General features: G+C 48.6%; 1 protein-coding gene across 2 annotated transcripts in view; it reads right to left on the reverse strand.

Moving 5' to 3' along the window:
• Positions 1-20,641, reverse strand: part of PRAG1 (PEAK1 related, kinase-activating pseudokinase 1) — a 49,722-nt gene extending 29,081 nt beyond the window's left edge. The window contains exons 1-3 of one of the 2 annotated variants that reach the window (XM_036894286.2): positions 20,505-20,641; positions 15,942-16,358; positions 12,377-14,169 (exon numbers count right to left, since the gene is read on the reverse strand). In XM_036894286.2, coding sequence (XP_036750181.2) covers positions 12,377-14,169; positions 15,942-16,232 — 2,084 coding nt within the window. In that variant the 5' untranslated portion in view covers positions 16,233-16,358; positions 20,505-20,641. Of the gene's footprint in view, positions 1-12,376; positions 14,170-15,941; positions 16,445-20,504 lie in introns of both variants that reach the window. The other variant, XM_036894285.2, reaches the window with a different exon arrangement.
• Between the last annotated feature and the right edge of the window lie 2,433 nt (positions 20,642-23,074).

The raw sequence follows: 23,074 nt of genomic DNA on the forward strand, positions 1-23,074 counted from the left end.
TGCCAACCTGGCAGGTGAATATTCATCTGACTCTTCTCAAAAAAAGGGTAGAGAGGGTTCCATCCATATCTTCAGAAAAGATCTGCAGCTTGAGGCAGAGCACCTTGACTCAAGATCTTTCAAAAATAACTGCTCTCATAATGATGGCTGAACCCTTGTGAGTATTCTTAACCATAGCTACCATACCAAACTTAGCTACCAACTCAGGTCCTCTGTCAAGATAGAAACTCCCCCCTCAGATTTTCTGTGACACTCTGAATTTCAAATAAATCCCGGGTGCCCACTGTCTTTACATTAGAACACATGCCTAGATTTCTGGCTTGGAAAAAATGTATCACCATTTTGGTTAATATGCCACTGCTTCCTCTCATAAATCCTTTGCTTCAACTGGGCTAGTCTCTCACTATCCCCAAAGCACCCTGCATGCCAGTCCCCTCTGTACCCCAGTTCTGAGGAAAGAACTCTCTCCTTTTCAAATTTTTCCATCTTCAAGACCCAGTGTATCACTTACCGACAAATCCTTCCAACCATGTCAGTCTTCTCTGACTATGCTATCCCCTCCAGAGCTCACACCAGACTGTCTGATTCACATTACCGAGCATTTGGTTATAATCCTGGTTAGATTATTCTAATTGTTTCATGTGAAGTAGGCTTGTTTCCACCCCCAAGTTATAACTGTTTGAGGAACTGTGTCACAATCAGAACATGCTGGGACACAGAGAAATCAAGAAATACTTCTTGATTAAAGTTTATCTGCCCCTGTTTCAATAACTCAGCGACAGCTGGGAGGATAAATGTTTCCTTTAAGAATTACACTTGCCCAGAAAAACTTGCAAAAGGCGGGAACACTGAGCAAGCAACACTCCTCAGGGAAGCTGGATTCAGTAGCTGGAGCTTTCTCATATCTACAAAATACAACAGTCCCCAAATATCCTGAATTTGCACAAATCTTGTAGTTTTCACATTTTTCTTTTTTCAGGAGAAAGGATGTGAAAGGGAGATAACTAAGCTGGGAAGGTTTTTCTTGTTTTTTTACCTTCATTGCTTTTGACGAAAATGCTAAGGGAGCTATTTTGCAAGTGTCCAAGTGCCACGTGGAAGGGCCAATGGGTCTGGGCTGCTCTGAGGACATGTTTCCCCACTGATTTATTAGCAGGTATAAAAATAGGAAATCAGTTTCATTTTTGGTCAGATGACCTGTGTAGTTCCCATGTGCAGGCCTGTTCATTTACATTGGCACTTAATGCACCAGTGACTGCTGACTTCCACAAGCTGAAAAACCCTGTGGTTCAACCTCAAAATGAATGCACTTTGCATTGAGTGGAAACCATTTAAAAACAGGAATGAAACCATACTTAGTTTTAAAGAAAGGGACACACACACAAACATACACATTTAGGTTACTAGTTGGTTTTAGTGATGGATGAAAATGCTTAAATTGGCCAAAGGGAAATTTGCCCCAACTGTATACAGATAGCTTTGGCATTGAGAGATACAGATTTTAAAGGGTGACTTTTCAGGTCTCATAAAATCAAAGTCCTAAATTTGTGGCCACAGTCGGCATTGTTATGTACTTGCCTAATGAAGCTCTGGATGCTTGGTGAGGATGAGGGTGGCAGGCATGGGGAGGTGTCACCTATGGCTGAGGACAGGGAGGGGAGCTGAAGAGGAGCAGGTGAGAGGCCTGGAGGGCTCAGCAGCCTGACCCCATCACCCCGTCCACTGCACTGTCATCTCCAGCATGATCACCTAGGAGCCGGGAGTCACCAACTCCTGCCCTGCAAAGTCAAGGAGGAAGCTCTTCTATCTGTTCACACAAGGGACAGATGGGAAAAGAGGAGGAGGAGATAAATAACAAATGGGAGTAATGACTAGCTGCAGTCCACTGAGGAGCACCTCCTACAGGCCAGCAGTGTGGGAGGACCCCAAGCGGCTTTGGGAAGAACAGTGATCAAGCACGTGACTAACTTCCCAGGCGGATTCCAGAGTCACCTAGGAAGCCCGCTGATGTGGTGCGTAGAGCATAAACTTGGACCCTGCTGCCTGGATTTGGGTCCTGACTCCACAGCTTCCAGGCTGAGTGCCCTGGAAAAGGCATTTAATCTCTCTGTACTTCGGCTCCCCATTTCTAAAATGGGGGTAGCAATAATATTTAGGTCACAGGGCTGTGAGGAAAATTCTATGGGTTCATATTTACTAAGTGCTAATCACAGCACCAGGTACACAGAAAGTGTTATACAGAAGGTGGATGGATGTATGGGGAACACAGACAGAGACAGATAGGACCTCAGCAGCCTCCAGCAGACCCAGAAATTCCTTTTTGCTACCTGGAGAGAAGCAGAAAACCGCAGCTGGGCTAGAGGTCTCATTCAGCTTTAAAGAGACTCAAAGATTAAAGTTAATCAGGGTGTTGCTTTGATGACACGCATTCTAAGGTAAATAGGAAAAGCTGACTTGTCTATCAACCAGACCCCATTTTGAATCTACGTATTCAGGAGCTGGGTAATTAATTGGCAGTGTGGCCCTAACTACAGCTCAGGGGCTGTCCCACCCCTGGCTGACCAGGTTGCTTAGCTCCATTATACAAAAACTGAGAAACAGAAGAACATTTTAGTGTATTGGCGTGCTTTTCCCCTGCAATAAAGGAGCCTCCCGTGATTCCTTCCCCTTTCACACCACCTCCCCACCCGCTAGCACAGAGGACGCTGGTGGCTGATGAACCAAAAAGAGTAGCATGTGTTACTAACTTGGGAGTCACTGTTCTACTCCTGACCTACTCCTGCTGGAATCCATCCACCACGATGGTCTGCGCCCAACCAGAATCTTTTTTGTTTCTAGACTATTGGTTTTGGCAAGCCAGCTTTCAGAATTATCACTTCCTTTCTCTTGATTCAGCAAATGCTTCACGTACACTCTGTTGACCTGCTTCTGAGCTCAGCTATTTGGCTTAAGAAATTCTGTGTGTTTACATGCACACTTCATTCCCACCCTCCTGGCTTGGGCCATTCAGGCTATTTGTAACAAAGCTACTAGGTTGATCTGCTTCTCCACTCCTCACTCTGGTCCAGCCTGTGGCAATAAGGGCGAAGTTCCCTTCCCTCTCCCAAGTCGGTTCAGCCCTCTTTTACCTGCTCCTCCACAGCTCCATCTCCCTCCCTGACCTCAGGGAAGGAAATCTCCCCACCCTTCCTTCCAGGGTTTTGGTCTCCCAATTCCAACACTGTTTTGGTGGGACAGGTCCCCCACACCACCCAAATCAGACACCAGCTGGCTATTCTAGAATTCAACTCAAATCTAACGCTGTCTACCCAGAGTTAGCACCTGATTCCCCAGCGTGAGGATCAGCCCCAGAAGGCCGCCCTCCCTTACCAAGGCCAATGCAGATTGTCACCTGCGCATCTGACCTACCAGCTACCTATTGGAAGCTCCACAACCACCTCCACGGGTTCAATTAATTCGCTAGTGCAGCTCACAGTACTCAGAGAAACATTTTACTTAAAAGGATATAATTCAGGAACAGCCAGATGGAAGAGAGGCACAAGGGAAGATATAGGGAAGGGCTGGGGCTTCCACACTCTCTGAGCGCACCACCGTCCCCACATCTGCACATGTTCACCAGCCTATAAGTTCCCTGAACCCTGTCCTTGAGGGTTTTTATGGAGGCTGCATTACAACGGCACAATTGATTACATGATTGGCCATTGGCGACTGACCCACCCTCCAGCCCTTCCCTTCTCCCAAGAGGTTGGGGAGGTGGATCTGAAAGTCCCAACCCTCTGATCACGTGACTTGTTCCCCTGGCAACCAGCTCCAGCCAGAGATGGGTCCAAAAGTCACATTATTAACATGATAAAAGACACCTTTATGGTTCTTAGGAAATTCAGCGCTTAAGAAATTCCAAGGGTTTAAGGAGCTCAGCGTCAGATACAAGAAGACCAAATGTGTATTTACTACAAATCACAGTATCCCACTAGTTACCTTCAAATAGCTCCTATTTTCACTCTTGTACCTCACAGCCCTGTGTGTCACTAGGAAAATATACAACCATACAGACGGGGTGGGGGTGGGGGGTGGGCACACTTAATTCCTGCCTCCTGCCTTCAGCTAGCTCCCAGGCAGTCCTTGCCCTTGACACCCCCAACCCCCAACCCCGTTCTCCAAAGCAGCTACGCCAAACATTCACCGTTTCTTAATATTCGGAATCGCTGTCCTTACCTCTCTCAAGGAAGTCCTCTCTCTCTCTCCATGACTCACAGTCCCACTTCCTGTTTGAATTTACCGCCAGTGCAGAAAAGTGAAGTGACCATATGCCTCGATTTATGATCCACTTCTGCATTGATTTGCATTATTTCAGTTTCTCCCTTCATGCCCATCTCTACTCTCATTCCCTATTCTCCCAACTTCTCTCTTCCAGGTACTCAGACTGCATTTCCTTGGGTACATATCCTTGAATTTATCTTTAAAAAAGATACAGTGCCAGTTTGTATCTTTTAAATTTACATTAATTAGTAATACTGAGTTACAGCTCTTGTTCCGTTTCTTAGTTATTTCATTCGGTTGATTTCAGTTTAAGGCCTATCCGTTTCTATATATACATCTAGTCCATAGCTTCTGACTTCTGTGAAGTATTTCATTTCACACTCAGCACATTTTACTTTTCCATTTTCCTGGAGATGAACAGCTCGGTTTGTTCCAACTATCTGCTACTATGAACAATGCTGAAATGATCTTTATTATGTATGACCCTTCTTGACCTGTGTATGTTTTCTCTGAAACATTCACTCAGGAATGAAGATTGTGGAGGCATAATTACTCTTAATTTTATTGGCTAATTCATATTAGCTCCACCTACACCAGGTCATCAATATTTGGTGACTAAATGATTGTCAGGATCAAGAAAGTTTCAGACTCTGAACTCTAAGAAGAGTCTCTTTTGTTAGTGTTCTTTGCTTTTATAGGAAGCATGGACAAGCACTGAAAGTTGGATACAGAAACATAGAGAAGGCATTCTGAGAGATTTTAAAAGAGGTCACCAAGTAAATATAACAGCAAACATTTCTGTCCTGCTTTTCTTCTACTCTGTCTTAGGGAAATATTCTGTCCCCCAAGTTGAGCATCTCTATGAAAAAGACGGCCTAACATCACCAATGAAAAAGACTCTGGAAAACTGTACATACTACGTGTTATGAAAACAATAGTTTTGTTTTTATTTCCCAAATGTAAATTTATAATACTGAACTTTCATTTTCAAACTACCCTTTAAAAAGATTCTGACATACTTTCTGCCCCTACTTCATCACCCTCCAAGCCAGGGCGTATGGAATCAGTGCTATGAGCCAAAGAGGGTAAGGCTAAGTGAACATATATTATTTAACAGAATTTAAGGACTACAAAAGTAAAGTTAAGATCTATAAGGGGAAATAATACTTTAATAATGGGTGACAGACATAATGGTAACTGTTATATACTCAGAGTCCCATGAAGGTTAACACTCATGGAATATTCATAATCACTCATTAAGAGGGAGCAAAACATTTTGGCATTATGGTCTGAAATTTGAAGTTATCATCGAAGAGGAGGACTATTCTGCTAAAATTTGCTTAGGACCACCTGTGCTGGACAGAACACAGGGTTCCTGGGTATGGAACCCCTAAATTAGTGTAGAGAACAGTTACTGACCACCAATGATTTTGCATTATAGATGGTAAATTTTAGATTCTAAAGTTGGATTGGCAAATGGCTGACACACATGTCTGCACTCCCCGCTCCCGTAACCAGCAAACAGTACTGACTGATCAGGCAAGCTTTCCTGCAAGCTGGGCACACAGCCTCACCAGTTTTCCTAATTGCCCTCATGGTTTAAGAATATGCAGCCACAAAATATTCCTTTTGATCTGCACATACTAATAAGAGTTACTTTAAGTGACATCCCCACTAAGACAGATCTTTAAACTTCCAAAGAATCTTCTCTTTCTTCCTGATCTTCAAAGTCATATTACTTACTAATATGCCAATTTACCTCAACTATTCTCATATTTATCCAATGTAGATGAATTTTTGTTCATTTTCACTGCTGTGTAGTGCTTTTGAAGAACCTAGGTTTGCCTAGGTGTTGACTTTAGAGAAGTTTTTATATAGCACATGCATAAATAGGCATGACATGACTAAAAACCTACCTGCCAGGAAGTCAGGGGAATGATTTGATAGTGACAGATACTGGAGAGGAAAATAACTGAGTAAAAAGGGAAGGGTTTTTTTAAAAGCTGTTTTCAATCTGGACGTTCCCCCACTGCCCCATTGAAGAACAGTTGTTTATGTTAGTCAGCCTGTTAGAGAACCACAGAGAATAAGCCATCCAGGGCATTAGACAAAAGCTGGCTGAAACAAGGAATTTTAGAGAATCGCATGAGAACAGCGTGAACACTCTTAACACCCAACATTTTTTGGCATCTGCCCAAAAGTCAGAATAAGGAAATAAGGAGCAATTACAGCACAAAGGATGAACACTGATCGTAAACTCTGAATGTTATTAGCTACAGAAAGGACTGCTGATTATTCTGTATAGCTGGTCTATCAGCGCTGTTAAAGAGAAGTGCAAGCCCTTTCATGAGCCCATTAGCGATCCCAAAACACCCCCAAATTACTTATGCCACAAGTAGCAAAAATTTCCCACCCATTGGTGAGTTCCACACCAGAAAAGTAGGCTGGCCATTCTAGGAACGAAGTCTCACTCTGATCGCTTGATGGACAGAAGGGGGCCCGATCAGATGCCCCAAGCTTGTTTCCCAGCCCACCTCAGAAAGCACGGAAAATCTTTTCTCAGGGAAGCGAAACCACACCCTAGAATTCCTTGCAACTCACTGTGGGGGAAACAGTCCTTAGGTAATTAGTACCTGAAAGGAACATTCCTGTGCCAACAGAGGGCTGGCTCCACACACCTGCTCAGCTTTAAGAGAGACGGAGAAAAAAAAAAAGGGCAGAGTAAGAGAGCCCAGTTGCAAAGTGAAATGTACAATCATTGGAGAGAAATTAATCCATGAAAGCATGCATTGTGCCCACATGGTGTCTGCCCACCTTGAAGCATTAATAATGATTAACCTCAGCTTCTTTACTCAAGGTGACAACGTTCTATTGAGCAAGCTCAGCCACCAAATTACAGTGAGGCAGCCAGTGAAAAATTAGGCCAAGATGTGTACTTCCCTCTGGCCTCTTTTCTCCCATTTCAATAATTCTTTATTGAATACCTACTATGTCCCAGGCACTGTGCCAAGGTCTCCTATGGAAAAGTCAAAGAAAAATATATGGGACATGGTCCCTGTACTCCCAGGAGTTTACAATTTCTTGGGCGGATACAGTTTAGTACAAAGCAAGACACGTTTGTTAACTGCCACTACCGAAGCATGAACAGAGCACTGGAGCAGAGGAAAACCTGGGTTTCAGAAGGATACTTTGATACAAGTAGTTGAAGCTTCTTGTTCCTTTCTCAACATTCTTTGATGTGCAAACAATACAAGGAGGTGGTCTGGGACAAACTGAAATAAGCAAGGCACAGTCTCTGTCTACAACTGTCGATGTAACAAATATTTCTTGAGCATCTATTATGTGCTAGGTACCAACAGGACATTATGGAATTGTAGATGGCTCAGCATACTCTTTACCTTCAAGGAGCACCTGGCCCTTTTTTTTTATTTGGAGTAAGTGTTTATCTAAGTATCTGTACGAAGCTTGATGGTGGATCAGGTCAAAAGGCAGTTAGAGGAAGAAGCACTTGTACACACTACTCCTGGACACCAAGCTGAGCTTAACTTTTGCATGACTGAGTAGAACACGGACTATGGTAAAAATCCAGATGCTATGCTAACCAGGTTCATCAAAGGGAATCAAAGCAGAGGTGAGATTTCGGTGATCAGACTGCACATCTGCTGACTTAATTAATACCAACTCAACTTTCAGGGGAAGAGCCCTAGTCACTGGCTTTTTTTTTTAGCACCCTTCACTGACTGTAATAATAGAAAATAGGCAGTTAGTAGACACCTGATGAAGTAAAGAAAGAATCTTTAAACCCTGGCCTTAGTCATGGGTGTATGCTCAAAAATGGAGAGAAGATCCAAAATATTTTATACAGAGTACTGTTCAACTCAGTGATTTTTTTTTTAATTTACAAAATGGGAATATAGGTATCAATTCTAATCCTCCCTGGGTATAGATGGCATCATTAGATGACCAGTGTTCTCAGGTACTATCCACAAACTCATGGAAAGAGGCCAACTGGCAATTTGCTCCTGGCATGGAGCAGAATATAAACTTGTATTATGGATACACATGCTTTGTTCCGTTTGCCGGACTCTGTGTGTACGTTGTGTGTGGTAGTGGGGCAGCTGGGGGCAGTTTCTCCCCCTGAAGTACACCCGGTATTCATTCTCCCCTGTACCAACTCAACCTCCAGCCAACTTATTTCAGTGTTGTCAAAAAGGCTAAGCGTAGAGAAGATTCTCAAAGCACTCACAGTGCTTTCTAATACAAACAGTGATTTTCAAAATGCCACATGGAAATGCCCGTTATTTATCAAGACTATGGGATTTCCTAGTAAACTGTTGCCATCCACTGTAATCCACTAGAGTACAAAGTACCTCAAGAATAAAGCACTTGGAGCTTTAATGAGATTGGATATGGAGTCTGGAGACAAATACCCATCTCACTCTTTCTATGCCCATCCTCAGGGCTCATGCTGACAGAGCATGTTACCGGGAGACCACACAGTCAAGCTATTTCGATTCCTCGGGTTAGCCGAGATGCTGCTTCTGTGGACAGAAATGTGCTCCACCTATGACACTGTCATTATCTGTCTGCTGAAAAGCCATGTGGAAGGCAGAGCAGGGAATTAAGAATGGGCAAAAATGCCCAAGAGCAGACTCAGTTTCTGCTCCCAGCACCCCTGCAGAAGAGGAGGGGAAGGTAGTTAAGTAGTGGGTTACAGTGACAACCAGCATGAGTGATAACTTCAAAACAAAAATATCTCCCAGTTTCTTAGGCAAACTTTTCTCTTTTTTGATGAGTCTGACCAGTGGCCAGCCGCTTGGAAACAAAACCATATAAACCTGTCTTATCTCTTATTCACCAGTCATGCTCTAAGTTCAAGCCTATCAGCCTAATTTGGGGTTTCTTTGTGAAATCCTTGTCTGTACTAATCAGATGGTTCTCCCCCCACTGACCTTGTCATTCAAAGCCATAAGTCATTTAAAACCAGGTTCGCACTGGCGAAGAAATAAAAGGCAGAAATAAGTATGATTCTTTTTGCATCTTAATTATTTCCCCAGACCCTGCTGCTCTCATAAAACCGCCTTAGGTCTTGAACGGGACATTTGAACTAAGAAGTCTACACTTCCTTCCCATAGTTTCATTTCCTAACCCAGCAATACTTGTCACTTCTCACCTTCTAACTCTGCCCTAAATTGGGAAGTCAGTCCGAGCAGATGTGAGTTTGTGATAGCAGGTGTGACCTTGGCAGAGAGCAGGTAAAGAAGGACTCAGACTCTGCCTTACTTGCCAGGCAGGAGGCCTGGCACACGCTTCAACACCGCCAAAGGGCTTGCAGAGCACAAAACAAGCATTGAGAGCCTCTGTCCTGCATGGCATTATAGCCAGCATGTTCTCAGGAACCTTAATGGGAGTTTACCGAGGGTACTATCTCAAGCAGACAGGTAAGTGGCAACCAAACACTCAGAACAAGATGACAGGAAAGCCAAGTCATTCTCAGCATCTATTTTTTTTCCCTCCAAGTCAGAGACAGTTTTGTAAACAGAACCATAAGTAAACCAGAAAATGATCTTCCTCCATAATGTCCCAAGAAAGTGGATGGATATACGTAAGTGTACACGAAGAGTAACACTGCCTGCAGGAAACAACCCCTTTCTCTAGAGTTTTGAGTGTACATAATACATGTCGTGAGATCCGTTATCTTCGTTCACAGGTGAGAGTGATCCTAAGAAATAGGACCCATTTCACACATGGCCCATAGGAAGAACTAAGTTAACCTTGAATGTTGCTCAAAGACCTTCCAACGTTTTTCCATTTTGGATAACTGACATCAGCGTGCCCTACAGACCAGCATGGAACTGGTAGTGGTACTAGATCAATGGTGGGCCGCATTCTCATTAATACTCTGATCTGCAGTCACCCTGATCTGCTAGGGTTGAAGGCTTCAGGTTCCTGGCATCCTCTTCAGAAGAATTTAGGAAGTACCTGAGTGCTAAAAAAGTCAGCACAGGGTCCAAAGCCTGTGCTCTTATCTCCTCACGGGGGTGATGTGACAATTCAAGAGATGATGTCAGTAATGCTTGAAGAAGACAGTCTTCCCCAAATGAAAATATATACCTGTTTGATTCATTTTAAATGGTACCAGATGCTCTTTTCTTTTTTTCTGTGTTCCCTTCAGCTAATTTTATTTCTTAGGGTTTTTTTTCTCTCAAAAGTCCTGAAAGTAAGAACTTTTTTTTAAAGAGCTGGAATCCGGAACCTGAGGTTCCCACCTGGTTTGAGCTGTATGGTTTTATCGTAACAAACTGAGTCAAAAAACTGGTCTCAACCTAGATGCTAATGAAAACCCTACCACTCAAGTGTTAGGGTGACAGGTTTCCCCAAGCGCTGTGATTCTCACATGAGAAAGTTCTAGTTCCTTCTCCAAGGCTCAGGTGGCTGGTTCTGGGATCGGCTAGGGTGGGGGTGTCTCTGCCACAGTCAACAGCTCAGGGTGGTTTCTGCCTGTGTAACTATGCTCTGCATTAGACCTGCTCATCTCATTTGAGTCATTCAACGACAGGGTGTTATGAAAGTACTGTTATCATCTCATTTGAGAAGAGTAACTTGGAGGTTCAGTCATGGCAAGTGGCTTGCTTAAGATTACTAAGCCTGTAGATGAGACAGACGCAGTATGAACTTGACTTTCTGATGCTGAAGACTGTGCTTCTCACTAACCCAAAGTGGCCTGAGGCAGACAGACACAATGCCCGTGTTTCACTCTCAGGCCCTGCTCACTTCCTACACCCACTGATGTGCCCTATGTGTTTAGGGGCACCAACACTGCACCAGAGTTCCAGGTATGGCTGCGTAACCTTAGCAGGTGACGTCAGCTCTCACTATCTTTGTTTTGCCATCTGTAAATTGGGGATGGTAATTCCTACCACCTAGGGCTGTTCTGAAGATGAGATGAGTTAATATGTCCAACTCCCTTAGACCTGCACCTGGCCCATAGTAAGTGCCACAGAAATGGGAACTCTTCTTAGTTGCTGAAACCCTCATTCATTCAGGAAGCTAAGTCGGCAGCCAAAGAGCATCGGCAGGCACCCAAAGACCTGGAGGATATCATCTGTACATGGCAGGTGGCCAGCGCAATATCAGAACGAAGTGGTGGTCATGGAAAAAGCCCATGTTAGAGCACATCACAGCCTGAGACACCTTGATTTCAAAGTCAGGTATCACAGCTGCTTCTCTCGGTGCACAATTCCCTGCTTCTGACATCAACCTGAAGACACATGAGCTGAAACAGAACCATTGGAAATGACACAAATAGAGAAAGTCTGTTTGGAAATGCTGTCTTTTGAAAAACAACAGGTTTCTCCTTTCGCTCATAGGAATCAGTTTTGCTCTAATAGAGAAAAAAAATTTCTTCTTCCCAGAATTTAAATTCCATACACACTCAATATCTTTAAAAAGGCACTTATTTTCTTGGGGCCTTTGAAAGGTACTTTAAACTGGAAGGAGATAGCCATGAAGCAGTAGAGAAAGCTGTGAGTTTCAGCATGCTAAAATGAAACTACATTTTTCCTTCAAAAACCCACATCTGAAGGTTCCTAACCACGTGTAGAGCCTACTACTATTCTGCTTTAGGCTCCAAGGCCTAATTACCATCATGGTAAGAGTTTCTGGAGCACACATTTGGCATTGCCCACTTTACCTTCTGGTCTCTGCCTCCCCGAATTCTGTAGTATAGCTTCCCTTAGGCTTCTCGCACATGTGTAAATAAATGGGGAATTGCACGGTTTCCTTGAAAAAGCCTACTGAAGATACTTCAGAGAGATGGGGAGAAGAGTACCAGATTTTAAAATTACGAGCACCAGGGAAGAGCGACAGCTTGGCAGCGCTTCTTAGAAAGGTTCATTTCAAACAGCCCACCCCAAGCAGGGCGTCACTCGTCTGCTGGTTTGCTGAGCAGAAACATTAACAACAACTCCAAGAAATTTACATAGACACAGTGCCTTTGGGCAGATGCTGGTGCCTGGCGTGCAGGCCTTCCGGAGAGACAGCACAGGCAAAGGTTTCTGCAAAAGCCCTTTGTCCTGCCGGACAAGCCCCAAGTCACACAAACCATCACACTCACCGAGACTTTGGAGGTGGCGGCGGAGGTGAGAATGTCTCCATCCCACTTCTGTCCTTGGGGAACTCAAAGGCAAAAGAGGCTGACTTGCTCATCCCAGTCCCAGGTTTGCTGCTCTGCCCGGAGGATCCGCCTGCGGGGTGGAGACGGTGCCAGGTGGCGGCGCTCGAGGGGTCTGCGGTGCCATTTTCCACCTCTCTTCTCCAGCTTTGGCTCAGCAATTCTGGCTCCACCTCCTCCTCTTCCTCTATCCGGCACTGCCGACTCCAGGCCCCAGTCTGGTACCGGGGCCGCCTCTGGTCCAGGGCTGAGGCTGTGACGGCCGGCGGGGCACACCTGTTGGAGTCACCACTGGTCCGGCAGGAGGAAGCATGGTCAGCGGGGCCCCTGGAGGAAGGCTGGGGCCCAGTGCCGCCTCCACCAGAGCTCCCCTCGCTGAGGTCCGACAGTGGCGAGGCAGACGGTGACACCGGGGACCCTCCGGGGCTGCTCTTGGACAGCTTGGGGGGAATGGCGGGCTTCCCCTTGGATGTGCTCTCGCTGGCATCGTGGCGGTGTCTTTCTCTGGAGCTCGGGCCCTGCCCAGCCGAAGTCTCCTCTTCTCCTGCCTCAGAGTCCTGGCTCCCAGGCCCGCGCGGCCACTGCACCCCCACTGCGGAGTCAGGGCTGCTCAGGTAGATTGTCCGGTGATCCTCTTCTGGGTGGGCAGCCATGACCGTGATGGTGGCCGCCACCTGGGGGGCCACCTCTGGGCCTTCCCTGTCCCGGCCCCAGGCAGATGCTGTTTTCTGAGCCCAGGTGGTAGCCGTCCGGCCCTGGCCCTGACCAGGTGCTGCCTGTTCCACCTTGGCCGGAGGCCTGGAAGGCACGGGACCCGCCTTCTTCCTCTTGGTGCTCTCGGCATAGATGGGTTCAGGCTGCACAACCTCCCTGGGGTGGGCCAGGGGCCGGGGCTCCCCAGTCGGCCCACGGCACCTGCTAGAGGTCGCGGCATGGCACCCAGAGCCCTGCTGTTTCTCCAGCACAGGTTCCTTCATGAGCGAGCAGTAGTCACTGTCCCGGAGGGCGGCCGAGGGGCTGCTGGCCCGGCTGCTGCCGCTGCCGCAGGAGAGGCCGTCGGAAGAACCTGCCGCCTCTACGGTAAGGGACGGCTTCTTGGGGCCCAGGGCGGGCGGGTTCTCCCTCGGGAAGCTCAAACCCCGCTTGTCGTCCCCAGCTGGCCCCGCACATGTCCCCTGCTCCCAGCGCGTTGGTGAGCTGTCCCCTCTGCCGCGTCTGCGCCAGGAGCCTGCAGCCTGCGAGGTGTCCTTAGCCACAGGGCTCCCGGGGCAACAGTCCAGGATGGAGCAATACTCTCCCCCTTCGCTGTCCCCTGAGGGTGAGCACCTTTGATCGCTGTCATCCTCGGAGGGCAGGGACCCCCGCAGGGGCTGTGGAGAGCGGCAGGGCCCGGGGCCCTTGTGACAGCGAGATGTCATCCCATCAAAGGCGGCCAGTTTCCGGCGGGAGCTCTCCTGAGTGGAGGTCCGCTCCTGGTAGGGAAACGTGGATTTATCTTCTCGCCCAGCCTTCTCACCGGGGCAAGTCACTGGGCGGAAGGCGGTGTTGCGCTCGCCCCGAGCCTCTAGGCCGTGCAGGCCGACCATGGCGTACGCAGGGGCGCAGCGGGAGCGGCCATCTGCGGGGGCAGGGGGCCCAGGAGGCTTCTGGGCACCACGGAAGCTGCCCAGGAAAACGATGGGCACATCTTCCTGCTTCGGGACGGGGAGCTTGCCAGGGACTCGTCTCCAGATGACCTACACAGCCCCAAAGTTAAAAGATGTACGTTAGACCTTGTCTTGGAAAGGAAAAGAGAGAAAGTGAGAGACGCGCGCCGGGACACTGCGAGCTGTCCTCTGTGCTGTGGCGAGTACACTCCGCAGCCCGCCTGCAGTCTGATCGCCCCACAGCCTGCCTTCATTGCTGGGGCTCCGGGGAGCCCTTTGTCTTCCCAGGGGCTGAGCTGTGCAGCCCACCCGTGGTCTGTAATTCCTGTGGCTTAGGGCTTCTGTGAGGGAGGGGGGAAAACTCTAAAAAGAACATTTTGCCTTCTCCCTTGCAAACTGCCGGATGAGATAAGTTCTCCTGTGGGCTTTGAAAACAGAGTTTGGGGTTTTGTTTAATTTTTGTTTCGTGTTCATTAGTCTTTTGATAACTGGGTCATAGTATATTCCTAAAGAAACCAGAATCATGGGGCTTTTAAAAACACCTTGGGTGCGTGGTGGGGGCAGGGGGCAGGAGGGTGAGGGACGGCTTCTGAGCTGCGTCTCCCTTCCTTCTCTCATGGCCATGCCTGCCAAAGAGATTCTCTTTTCCCCACTTAGAGCCAGGGACCTCAAGTGGCTGGACTAGTTGAGCTATGACACAGAGATGTGGACAGGTCATTGCCATTACTGAAGTCACCATTGCCTCCTCCTTCTTCTCTATAGTCTCCCCCACACCCTCCTTAAGCAGCAGCCTCAAAGCAGGATCCTTTCCAAGATGATTCTGAACTGAAACAGTCCCCAGCTGACATCTGTGAAGGTTGAAGGTAGTGAGAATGGCCTGGTTGAATGGATGTCACAAGCTGACCAAAAATGGAGTGGCTCTGAGGGGACATGGAGCTCAGGGCAACCACAGGAAATGCCTTTCCTCAATTAAGCCTCCCCTGATTTAAAACTGACCTCTGGTTCCACATAAGCTCACACACCCTTCCTGAGCCACTCACCACGACGGTTTAGGAGCAGTAGAACAGCAAAGAGGTCAAGCTGGTTCCAAGCAGTCCTTAGAATATGTCCTAGATGTGCAGCTTCTAAGATATGGCAGCAGGCTGTACATGTCCCCTAAACAACCACACCTTTATAAGGGTTATCTATGGGATGAGCAGAGTGGTCCATTTTCTAGGGATATGATTATTTATGGTGATCCTACATCAAAGCTGATAAAATCCAAGCTTCAAAATTGCAAATATGAAAACCGGCTAGATGATGTTAAGGAATTGCTGTTAATATCTTTAGGTGTGATAATGGTATCGTGGTTATATTGTTTGTGAAGACTTATTTTTTTCAAGACATTTGCTGAAATGAGGCGATGTCTGGAGTTTTAAAATCAAAAGGGAGGGTCAGGGTAAGAGTAGAGAGGAAACAAGATCAGTCATGACTTGATGATTATTTAGCTCATACTAAAGGGTGGTGGGTGCATGGCTTTTCTTATGCAATTATTGCTTCTTGTATATAGATTTAAATTACTGATACAAAAAACTATTTTTTAAAAAGCTTCATCTTTTGTGTGCCTCCGGATACATAATCAATATAGTGTCCAGATAACCTTACAGAGTAGATTAATGGTTCTTAGCCTGAATGGGCAGAGAGAGCAGAGAGCAGATGGGCAGGAGGGCAGCAGTCAGGAAGGAGCAAGCTTGGGGCAAGCCGAGGGGAAGCCATCCTGCAGGAGTCTTGCTCTGACAGCCCTCCCTGGCTGCCAGCCAGTCACCAAGTGTTACAACAGGAGCAGCCCCTGTAAAAATACCCCAGGGGTTAGTCAGCCTCACCTGTGAGATGTCGCCACCCACGCTCGCCTCTGTCCACACATCAGAGGCCTCGGAGCTCATCATGGTGGGCTTCACGGCAATCGTGGGCTTGGAGTAGGGCGAGCTGTTCACACCTTCATCTTCCAGGCGGCAGTTCTCAGGCCTGGGGGGCAGGTGGGGTGGAGGGGGCAGGCTGCCTGCTCGCGACTGGGGATGGCTGGGTGCCAGCTGGTGGTCACTCCGCAGGCAGAAGCAGTTCTTGCAGGACCCGGGCTTCCAGATATGCTCCACAAAGTCACTGCACGCAGACATTTTCGGGCTCTCAGGGATCAATCGGATGGCCTGGTGTATCTTAAGCAGACGACGTGCTGGCTCATCTTGCACCCAGCTCTCTGGCGTGGTCTTGCAGGAGGCAGATGTCGGTCACAGAGCGGCTTCCTGGAAAGGCAGAACACTTGCCTGATCAGAGGTCTACCCCTCCAGGGGACGGGTGCATTTTATCAATGACAGTCTGATTTTTTTGACTGGGGAGAAGGGGGAACAAGGAGGGAAGGAGGAGAAAAAAGGTAAAGATTAGTATTTCGTTTATTCTGAGGCCCTCACCCATTTGTCATGAAGCTCTTAGTCACTCTCCAGTGTGGCCTTATCAGAAGCTAAAAACCAAGAGCAACCGTCACGTGAGGCGTGAGCAAAAAAGACATTTCAGTTCCCTGAAATCGTGAGTGTTCACAAAGGGTCTGAGATGAGAAGCTTATGTCCCACCCATGATTCCCTGCTGCTAGGGGTGTAGAGCCTGGGACTCTGTCCCAGAGAAAGAAGAACTGTGAAGCAGCACAGGGGATAAGCCACCATTTTTAATCAAGAATTGTGTGAGCTGAGCAGGGAGATAAGCCAGGCCAGAGTTCAGCACTGTAATCCACACTTCTCACCAGGCGGAGAATGAATGGGTGAGAAAGGAGAGAGGTATGGTGCTGGCCTCCCCCAGGGAACCTAGTCAGGCAGTTGGGTATCTTGGGAATTTGTCCCTTTCCCCCTGTTTAATATATATTATCAACCCAGTGCTCAGTGAGGCCAGCAAAGTTGGAGCTGCAGGCCAAGGGGGAAACCAGAAAGAGAAATGCATGATTGCTCCAGTCCTGTGGTCGAGGGTGGCTGGATGGAATATAAAGAGGAAAGAGATTATCAGAGTTATTTTTCCCTGCAACCCTGGAAATCAGGCAGTCAGACAGGGCTAGATGCCTCTGAGTAAAACCAAAAACAATGTACATGGTAGAACCTAGTAAATTAACCTGAAGGCGAGCACAAAGGGTTGCAGATATTAACCAATCAACCTGAATAACACCCCATCAGGTAGCTGGTATCCTCACAGATGGGGAAACAAGGGCAATGCCATTAACTAAGGCCTGTTCATAGATATTCAGAGTTTGGTGGTTCTGGAAAGAGAAGCCAACTTTGCTGACAGCCCCTCCCCTCACCCTGTCATTCATTCTGAATTGCTGGTCATTATCTGCTGCTCCCAGCTCCTCTTTTCTCATTGAAATGACCTGACTTCCTCATCAGGAGTGTTCAGGAGAACCTCAGAGGAACATATTCTCTTTAAACAGGGAGGGTGTTGCCCAAGGGCTTGCTCTCCACTTTCCTCCCATGAGAATCTGCTTTGAGGTTGATGCTGTTTAAACTATCAACAGGACTAACCAGGTAGGAGGAGCCAGGAGCCCCAAAGATCATTCCAGAATCTTTGTGGGAAGTGCTCTCTTTCTGGTCTCCCACACTCAGAGACAGGGGTGTTGATTCAACAAGGGATGAAGCTAAATTGGCCTCCTTTCCCTCTAAGCTTAACCATGAAGCCATTGCATTGTTAAGCTAAATGAACACTCAGAAATAAAAGACAAGTATTTGTCCTACAGCACACGAGGTTAGGGTCTGATGCACCCCTCTCTTTTGGGTTAGGTTCCTCTCCTCCCCAGAATACACCCAAGTAGGTGTATTCATTCCTCATCAAATTCCCCAGAAGAGGTCACTAAGCTTCAACAAGCAGAGGATAGCAAGGATTTTTCTTTCTCCTACAATCTTAGGCCACAGAGAGCTTTAGGCTCTGCTGCTGCTAAATTTTGGAAGGGGGAAAAGTGGAAGCATTTTGGGGTTCAGTAGGGCGCACATCTCCATACCCCTGCCCCAAGGGGAGGAGTAGGTCCTTTCTGAGGGAGCTGATGAAGGCTACCTGGGCCTTCCTGGCCACAGAAGGCAGGTCCCCTCCACTGCAGGCAGAGGCTTCCTCACCCCCTTGGTGGGATGGAGAAAGAGCTTGGAAAAAACTACATCTGTGTGTGCATGTCATACTCCTGCAGCTCTTCACAAGGCTGGGCTATTGAGGAGGTGGGTGTCTAACCACTTCCTTGGGGCTGATGCAGATTGACAAAGCAGCAGTTTTGGGTGGTCACATCTCACTTCCTCAGTGGGCAACTGAGAGCACAAACTTGTCATGGCTGCACATGCCAAAGGCCCTCTCCTTTATCTCGGATGGCCCACTACAGCCCTGGAACTTTACGGTGGGCTCTGAATTACTAAAGTTCAGGAAACTTCCTTCAGAATCCCTCCCTAGTTTATGAGCACTCTCTTTGCTCCCACGCTCAGCTCTGAACTTCTCTGACACGGGCACAACTTTCACCAACACGACTACTCAGAGATGCAAAGGTTTTTAACGGAAAGTCTTTGAATAAGAGAACAGAATGAAGGTCTCGGCTCCCACAACCAACTCACTGCATCCTGTTAAAACTGGTTTCTCAGTTGCAACGAACAGAATTTACCGCTATGTCAAGCCAGAAAAGATTCTTTTCCAGCTCTGTCTGGAGAGGTTCTCTGCCTGGAAATAAGTTCCTATTTGTTTGAAGTAAAAGACGGTGAAAAACTCAAGCAGAGCTCACAATGAGAGAGCAGCGCCTCGCCTACCAGCGCCAACTCTCCACAGCCTCGGAATGGCACCTTTGCAGCCCACATTCCTTACCTCGAGGGGAGACTGCCCCCAGATTTATGCAAATTGTCCCATTTCAGTGGGAGGCAGCAGTTAAGATTAGAAAAAGATCTCAGCATTCTTTTTGATCCAAGTCATGATAAAATATCTTTGCCTCTACAAACTTCTGCACAGCATTTGTGGCTACAATTTGCAAGACTGAAGCTGTCAGATACACTCCCACCCCCCCTTTCAAAAAGAATCTGAAGAATGGTGACCAGATTCCTAAAATGAAATCTTTTGGCTCAAAATGTCCCTCATACTTACATCAAAAGCTGCTTATGCCTTACCCTGAGGTGACAGAATTCCAGAAAACACCCATCTAATAAATTGTATGTGTGTGTGTGTATAATATATACACACACACACATATACATATATATATGTATATATATGTATATGTGTGTATATATATATATATATATTACAGTTAAATTAATGAAATACCAGAAAGGAAAATATATATGGAAAGTGTCCGGATTTCAATACTCTAGGGGCCCAGGCAGAAACGAGAATGTCACAGTCTTAACACACACCCACTACACACACACACAGAGGGTAAGTCATATATTCACCCAACTTTTTATTTTCTTTTTTCTTTCTCCAGCGCTATGTAATCTAATCTCAGCAGTAGGAATGTGGTTTTCGTGGGTTAGACCCACTACAGTCTAAACCAGTTAGGAGGATGCCGAGAAGAATTCCCCCAGGGCTTCCTGTCAAATTTCCTTCTCAAAAAGGGAAGGGGTTGTAAGGATAGTTCAGGCCAGTGATCCTTCTGATCCTGACCCCTGGAACTCTGGGCTCTGCCATGGGTTTTGCAAAGCCATGTGCTTGCTGGCTGAGCTTTCTTTACCTGCGGGAAATACCCAGTTAGAGCTCGCCCTGTCTGCATTCCCACGCACAGGCCCTGAAAGTGGCAAGGCTCCATTTTCTAACTGTGTAGGTGTGTGTCCGTCTGGGGAGACAATCAACACAAGCAAAGGTTAAGAACGTGCCCACGCTATGCCTGTCCGAGGGCTCCGTCAGGGCTCAGGAAAAAGGCATCATCTCCTTCCCTCCGGAGAGTCTGAGGCTGGAACGAGTCGGCGCTGCACACCAGGCAGCTACCCTGGGCCCCAAACCATCTCCCCTGGGCCCTGGCCGAGCAGCCCGGCGACCTCACCGTCTCTGCCCCTTTGACAATAATGCTGCCCCCGAAAGGAAGTCTCCACCCCAGCGATCCCTACAGTGCGTCAGTCTCTTGCCCCAAACCGAGCAGCAAGCCCCGCAGAAGAGTCGGTTCGCCTCCCGGAACTCGAAGGAAAGTTTCCCATTTTTAAGAGCGCGATTCTCGAATGAATCGAAAACGCCCTCTAGCTTCCCTGTCCTCCAGGTTCAGCGCCTCCAGCCCGGGCTCAACCCGGGCGCACGCGGTCCGGACGCGCCACCCTCCCCAAGCTGCCGCCTGTCACCCGGGGGACCCCGACAGGAGCTCGCCCCGCTCGGCGGCCGCAGCGCTCCCCCAAAGCTCCCCTCCGAGGCCACGTTTGCCAAACAAAAAGAGGCCGGATTTGGAGGAAGAGTCGCGGGCTCACCTCGGGGCCACGCTCCCCGGGCCTCGCCGTCGGTCGCCGCGCCGCCAGCCGCCGGGCCGGGCGCCCCGGAGCATTGTTTGGGGAGCGTGAGCGCGGAGCGTGCCCGGCCGCTGGCGGGTGTCGTCTGCCGGGGCCGGCGGCCGGGTGGCAGCTGCGAGCGCGGCTCCGCCCCCTCCGCCTCCGGTTACGCCGCCCGCGCGGCTCCCGCCGCACCTCCGCAGTCCCCGCCGCGCCCCGCGCCCCCTGCCAGCGCGCAGCCGGCTCGCAGCCCCGTCCCTCCAGACTCTGCCCGCCCGCCCGTCCCTCCCTCCCTCCCTCCCTCCGCTCGGGACCGGGAGGCTCCACCTCCAGCCCGAGGCTCGGCGCCGTCTGCCCCCGGGCGAGCCCCCGTACGCACCCTCCCCAGTGGGGGCCCTGCGCGCTGCTGCAGGGGCGAGTTTCGGCGTTGGCAGCCTTGAGCTCACCACAATGGATGTATAGGTATTATAGGTGTCCTGCATCCCTCCACCCAGCGGGCTCTGCGTCACCCTGGGGGCGGGGAGGAGGCGGAAGGGGGTAAAGCTCGAGAGCTGGAGTCGGGGAACGAGGAAGCAAGGGGTCAGTAGTAGAACGGTGAGGTTCAAAATCCGAGACCGGTTCCGAAAGGGGTGTGGGCACCGTGACTGTCTACTGCTGTTGCAGGCGAGACGAAGGTGGCGCTGGAGGCACCCAGGCTGAGAATCCCGACCGCGGGTTCCAGGTGCCGTGCAGTCAGTCCCCCGACCAGCGTCAGGCTGATTGCTTAGCCTCTGTGTAACTTTACTTTTCTGGATTTGGGACGCAAGGTTGAACTGAAGAGAGCTGTTCTTCCACCACTCTGGGACACCAGGTCCTCCTCAGGCAGATAGTACACCTGTGTTTTATCCCGTTTCCAGTAAGTGACTTTCTCACTGAGGTAGAACGAGTTTGAGATAGTCCTCGGGCTAAGAACTTTTACCCGAGAATCTGACAGCCTGACACCCAGCCAGCCCCCTTCCCACTGCTGCCTTGGACAGGTGGCTCGCACCTTGACCTGAGGTGTCCTCGGGGAGTCAGCACCAAGGTCACCGCCGTGCACCAGCTTGGGTCGGGGAGTGTGGTGACATGGAACAGAAAGGAGACGCAGGAGAAATGCCTGTGGCCTCCCCTCTCACCCCCACCCCTACCCAAAGCCAATGCATTGTAACTGCATTTAGGGTCCTCTGCCCTTCAGCCCACCAGGGTGAGCCTGTGAGCCCCCACCCAGGGGAGAGGAGGAAGACTAGCTCCCCTTGAGATTCCTGGGCTCTCCCTGTGATCTGTGGTGGCACAGCAAGGTGGAGAGCGTGAGGAGGTAGGTGGAGGGGAGAGGGGCAAGACGTGTTTTTGAGGTTCAGCTTTGGTGTGAGAAAAGGAAAAAGGTAGACAGATAGAGGAATACTTCTGCATGCTCCAATATCGGGGCTTTCTCCTGCGTGTGAATAGAATCTGGGGGAAGGTGTAGAGGAGTGGATGTGGAACTAACATTCCTTCATTCCTTAAGTACCTACCCTGTGCCAAGCAACTCCGTGAGAGGGACATCATCCCCGTTAGAGACAGGAGGCCACATACTTTGCCAGGGCCCATCAGCTGAAAAGTGGCAGGACTGGGATAGGAACCAACAGCTGTCTGCCTCTCCTGATGGGCAATTCCACTCTGCCATGCTGTCCTCTCCAAGTACTGGTAGTCCAGTCCTATTGTTCTTTCTTCCCAATGTGAGGGGAAGCCATCCAAACAAACATGGCAGGAAACCTGGTCAGGCTCCATCAGTTCCAACAAAACCTGAAGGTCCAGCCCACTCATCAAAACCCGGGAGGGGAAGGGGTTGATAAGCAGGTAGGCACAGAGTGATCTGCATTTGAGAAACACAAAAATGACATTAGGAGGAGCACGCAATTCAGTTACAAGGAGACAGGGCAAACCCAGTGTTGGGCAAGTCCCCGGTTCGCGTGATTCAGGAAAGATATTTCAGTTCTTCCGCCATAAGGCCCCGGGTTGAGGCACTACCTCTACAGGATGGAGCACAAGGTGAGGAGCACTCACTGCCCACTTGATCTTCTTCTCTTTAAATTTATCCTTAATACATGCACAAACTAAAAACATGTAGTTACAAGAAACAACGGCTGTGGTGTGACAAGATTGGCGGTTCTGTGTCACGGGATAGCAATGGAGGGTTGATTCAGGCTTTCTGCAAAATAGACCGTGTTCTCACATGTTTCGCTGCACTCACAGAAAATAGATACACTATATGGTCATTGCTGATATGCAACGTGCATAAAACGTGCATCATTTTATGCCAGCAACATGGCCTTAAAGACGGCTTCATCTTGCCTAATGAAAAGAATCAAAAAATACTTCAAAAGACTCACTTAGCACCACATAAAATACCCATCCTCTCATGCAGGGCTCCACCAGTGACTGTTAAGTATGCTACCTCCTCAGTAAAGCTGCGGTAAGCTCATGCATTTTAATAAACAATTCTTGCTTGAACTTCCAAACTATACCCTGCAATGCGGTGCAATTTGTGTACACAC

This window comes from Manis pentadactyla, chromosome 7 (assembly GCF_030020395.1).
Source record: "Manis pentadactyla isolate mManPen7 chromosome 7, mManPen7.hap1, whole genome shotgun sequence".
In the NCBI taxonomy this organism is placed as follows: Eukaryota; Metazoa; Chordata; class Mammalia; order Pholidota; family Manidae; genus Manis; species Manis pentadactyla.